The following is a 4,585-nucleotide window of genomic DNA, read 5'->3' on the forward strand; positions in this document are numbered from 1 at the left end:
GGCGGGCGGGGTGGGGGAGGCACTGCGGAGTGGTGGGGGGCGGCCCGAGGGGATGGAGAGGGTCCTGCCCACACTGCGCCTGGGCTGGGATTGTTCCCGCCGGCGCAGGGTACCTGGAAACTCTCCTCACACTCATCGGACCTGGGCTAGGACTGGGTCTGGGGGCTCCCGGAACTCGGCCAAGTAAATTATATTTTTAACATGTCATTTTATTCTATGTGTTCCAAGTTTTTTCAGTTGGATTTTATATATTAATTTGACCTGTAAATGATAGCTTTGCCACTTATTTTTCAATCAATGTTATATTTTATATATATTTTTATATATATATATTTTATATATATATATTTATAACGTATTTTTCAATGTTATAATTTATATTCCTAATTGGATTTGGCTAACACTTTCTGGATCTTAGTCTTGTTTCTCCTGTTTGGGGTGGTACTTTCTAGTGGTGTAGTGATTCATCATTAGGTTTGATTGTGCTTTTCATTTTTCTATGCATAACTATCTTTAGCTATGGATATAGCCACACATACAGACATAGTTATATAATGTGATCAACAAATACGATGATGTGCATTGATAGCAATGTCTTGTAATGCAGTAAACTTTTTATTTAGATACTATTTGCTATATTTTTGTCATGCCTCATATATGTGAATACAATAATTGAGAAAATTACTAATTTTTCTTTTACAGTTCAGGAGTAAATGTTGAAATTTATTAAATACCTTTTATCTAAAAATATTTCTAAGAATTTAAGCTTTCATAAAATATAGTGTTCATGAATGAATAGAATCCTAAGGAACGCTGAGCAACCACTCAATGACATACCTTTCACAATTCATTTAAGCAGTAAATCCCATACCTGTTTTAAACATAGAAGATATAATTTCCAAACTTGCTCTATTCCTATTTAATTTCACTTTAACAAGGTCAGTGGGTTTGAATATGAAAGGATGACAGTTTATAAATTATTTTTGAAAGGCTTTTGCCTTTAAATTCCAATTCTTGGCCTTATTGAGTATTTAACAAGAGATCTTATAGGAAGCACATTCAGCACAGCCCTTCTGCTGCCTTAACTCCACCTTATCCCTATAAGAAACACAAAAGCAAAGCAACAACCAATTGTTTGTCCCAAATAAAATTCTTTCACAAATCAAAATTCACTGGAACCTGACAAAGGTTTACTTTAAAAGTTCTTTTTTACATATATATATATATATATATATATATATATATATATATATATATATATATATATATATATAATCTCAACATTTTGCATTGGATGTAACTACTGGACTCAAGGGCATGATCTTCAATAAACTTCTCTTGAATTAATTCTGAGTGGAGGGAAACCTCCCAGAGATACAGCACTGACCCCCATTCACATAGAGCTGCTTTCCTTTTAACCACTGACCTGTTTCTCTCACTTGAATTCAAGACAGAGACTTTTGTATATGAACTCTATGCCACTTTGACTTATAGCCTATGACTCTTAATTTGCTTCTTTATAGTTATCAAGCCCTGAATTTGTCATGATAGCTTTAGGAAGATATTATAATTATTCCCTTCATTGTCCTTTTTTTTTTTTTTTTTGCGGAACTGGGGATTGAACTCAGGCCCTCACTGAGCCATCTCCCCAGCCTCCTCATTGTCCTTATTTTAAAGCAAAGAATTCCACCATGTGGAAAGGTGAATAACTTGTCCACAATCATGTAGGTAATCATGGAAACCTTCAGATGTAATCCCGGATGTGATTGATTCCCACCCCAGCATGCTTTCCACTATACTTGCTGCCTTACCTATGCTCTTTGTACATTTATCCCCTAACTCTAACTTCTCTTCCTTCTCTGCCACACCTGTGCAGGCCCGTGACCAAGGTGCAGACTAAGACGTGGAGTCATGCTTCACACGGCCGTGTCATGCTGGCAGCCATTCCTGGGTCTGGCTGTGCTGTTGCTCTTCATGGGATCCACCATTGGCTGCCCTGCCCGCTGTGAGTGCTCTGCCCAGAACAAATCCGTTAGCTGCCACAGAAGGCGTTTGATTGCCATCCCGGAGGGCATTCCCATTGAGACCAAGATCCTGGACCTCAGCAAAAACAGGTTGAAAAGCGTCAACCCTGAAGAATTTATATCATACCCTCTACTGGAAGAAATAGACTTGAGTGACAACATCATTGCCAATGTGGAACCAGGAGCATTTAGCAATCTCTTTAACCTGCGTTCCCTCCGCCTAAAAGGCAATCGCTTGAAGTTGGTCCCTTTAGGAGTATTCACAGGGCTGTCGAACCTTACCAAGCTTGACATTAGTGAGAATAAGATTGTCATTTTACTAGATTATATGTTCCAAGATCTGCATAACCTAAAGACTCTGGAGGTGGGAGACAATGATTTGGTTTACATATCACACAGGGCCTTCAGCGGGCTACTCAGCTTGGAACAGCTCACCCTGGAGAAATGCAATTTAACAGCGGTACCAACAGAAGCCCTTTCCCACCTCCGCAGCCTCATCAGCCTGCACCTCAAGCATCTTAATATCAACAATATGCCCGTGTATGCCTTCAAAAGATTATTCCACCTGAAACACCTAGAGATTGATTACTGGCCTTTACTCGATATGATGCCTGCCAATAGCCTCTATGGTCTCAACCTCACATCCTTGTCGATCACTAACACTAACTTGTCCACTGTACCCTTCCTCGCCTTTAAACACCTGGTGTACCTGACCCACCTTAACCTCTCCTACAATCCCATCAGCACTATTGAAGCAGGCATGTTCTCTGACCTGATCCGCCTTCAAGAGCTGCATATAGTGGGGGCCCAGCTCCGCACCATTGAACCTCACTCATTCCAAGGGCTACGCTTTCTGCGTGTGCTCAATGTGTCTCAGAACCTGCTGGAAACTTTGGAAGAGAATGTCTTCTCCTACCCTCGAGCACTGGAGGTCTTGAGCATTAATAACAACCCACTGGCCTGTGACTGCCGTCTCCTCTGGATCCTGCAGAGACAGCCCACCCTGCAGTTTGGTGGCCAGCAGCCCATGTGTGCAGGCCCAGATACCATCCGTGAGAGGTCATTCAAGGATTTTCATAGCACTGCCCTTTCTTTTTACTTTACCTGTAAAAAACCCAAAATCCGTGAAAAGAAGTTGCAGCATCTGCTTGTGGATGAAGGGCAGACGGTCCAGTTAGAATGCAATGCTGATGGCGACCCACAGCCTGTGATTTCCTGGGTGACACCTAGAAGGCGTTTTATCACCACCAAGTCCAATGGGAGAGCCACCGTGCTGGGGGATGGCACCTTGGAAATCCGCTTTGCCCAGGATCAAGACAGTGGGGTGTACGTGTGCATCGCTAGCAATGCCGCTGGAAACGACACTTTCACAGCCTCCTTAACTGTGAAAGGATTCACTTCAGATCGCTTCCTTTACGCAAATAGGACCCCTATGTACATGACCGACTCCAATGACACTGTTTCCAATGGCACCAATGCTAATACTTTTTCCCTGGACCTTAAAACAATACTGGTATCCACAGCCATGGGCTGTTTCACATTCCTGGGAGTGGTTTTATTTTGTTTTCTCCTCCTTTTTGTGTGGAGCCGAGGGAAAGGCAAGCACAAAAACAGCATTGACCTTGAATATGTGCCCCGAAAAAACAATGGTGCTGCTGTGGAAGGGGAGGGGGCTGGGCCCAGGAGGTTCAACATGAAAATGATTTGAGGGTCTCCACTGTCTCTACTGTCTCTGTGTCACTGTCGGTAGTCAGTAAGAGTCTGGCACAAGAAATTACTAGGTGGGGAGGCAGCTTCATGCAGCTGCCCCTGTGTCCAAGCAGGGTCCACGGGAGCAGGAGGACTTCTTACAGCAACTCTCCCTTGAGAGGCAGGCAGGCAGGCAGGCAGGCGCGGCAGAGCCCTTCACATGGTGGGACACTAATTGTTTGCTTTGCAAATACTGGCATTCTGGGGATCTCAGTAATGAACCTGAACCTTTGGCTCATGCTCATGGACAATATGCAGCATTTTCTACCACTGCAAAAACAAAAGAAAAAAGAAATAAGAACAACCTACAGTGTAGGATTTACATATTAAAGACACATTTGTCTAAAACATACTCTACAGAAAATTTTGTATCTCTGATTCTCATTTGTTAAAGCCTTGCATCGTACCATACTGTGGGGTCAGCACCAAAAAGATCGATATATTCTTTACTTTTCTTTCTTTTTTTTTTTTTTGACATATATGCTGTATATGTTTTAAAGCAATATGAATGAGAGGTTGTGCTTTTAGTTCCTCACCACTATAGATCCAAGTGTGATTTCACCTTCCTTTACCTACAGATCAGCTTGAAACTAGATCCCTAGAGTAATGGGCAGAGATGTGTTGAGAGATATGTATGTCTGATGTAGGCTGCCAAGAAACAGGACCCGAGGCAAAACTGCTCAACTCTGTTCACTTCTGTTACTATAAATAAAGGCATGTGCCTAGTTTTGATACAGAATGGAATATTTTTTATACTTGTAATATCACACTGGACCAATTTACTGTAACACAGCCCTTGATTTCTCCTGAAG

At 42.1% G+C, this 4,585-nt stretch overlaps 1 protein-coding gene across 2 annotated transcripts in view; it reads left to right on the forward strand.

Annotated features, from left to right (window-relative positions):
* Positions 1–4,226, forward strand: part of Lingo2 (leucine rich repeat and Ig domain containing 2) — a 602,131-nt gene extending 597,905 nt beyond the window's left edge. For both annotated transcript variants that reach the window (XM_023723508.1, XM_004638548.3), the window contains one exon: positions 1,877–4,226. In XM_023723508.1, the coding sequence (XP_023579276.1) occupies positions 1,912–3,732 (1,821 nt within the window). In that variant the 5' untranslated portion in view covers positions 1,877–1,911 and the 3' untranslated portion in view covers positions 3,733–4,226. The remainder of the gene's footprint in view (positions 1–1,876) is intronic.
* The last annotated feature ends 359 nt before the right edge of the window (positions 4,227–4,585 follow it).

This window comes from Octodon degus, unplaced genomic scaffold, assembly GCF_000260255.1.
Source record: "Octodon degus isolate 3935 unplaced genomic scaffold, OctDeg1.0 scaffold00099, whole genome shotgun sequence".
NCBI classification, from domain to species: Eukaryota; Metazoa; Chordata; class Mammalia; order Rodentia; family Octodontidae; genus Octodon; species Octodon degus.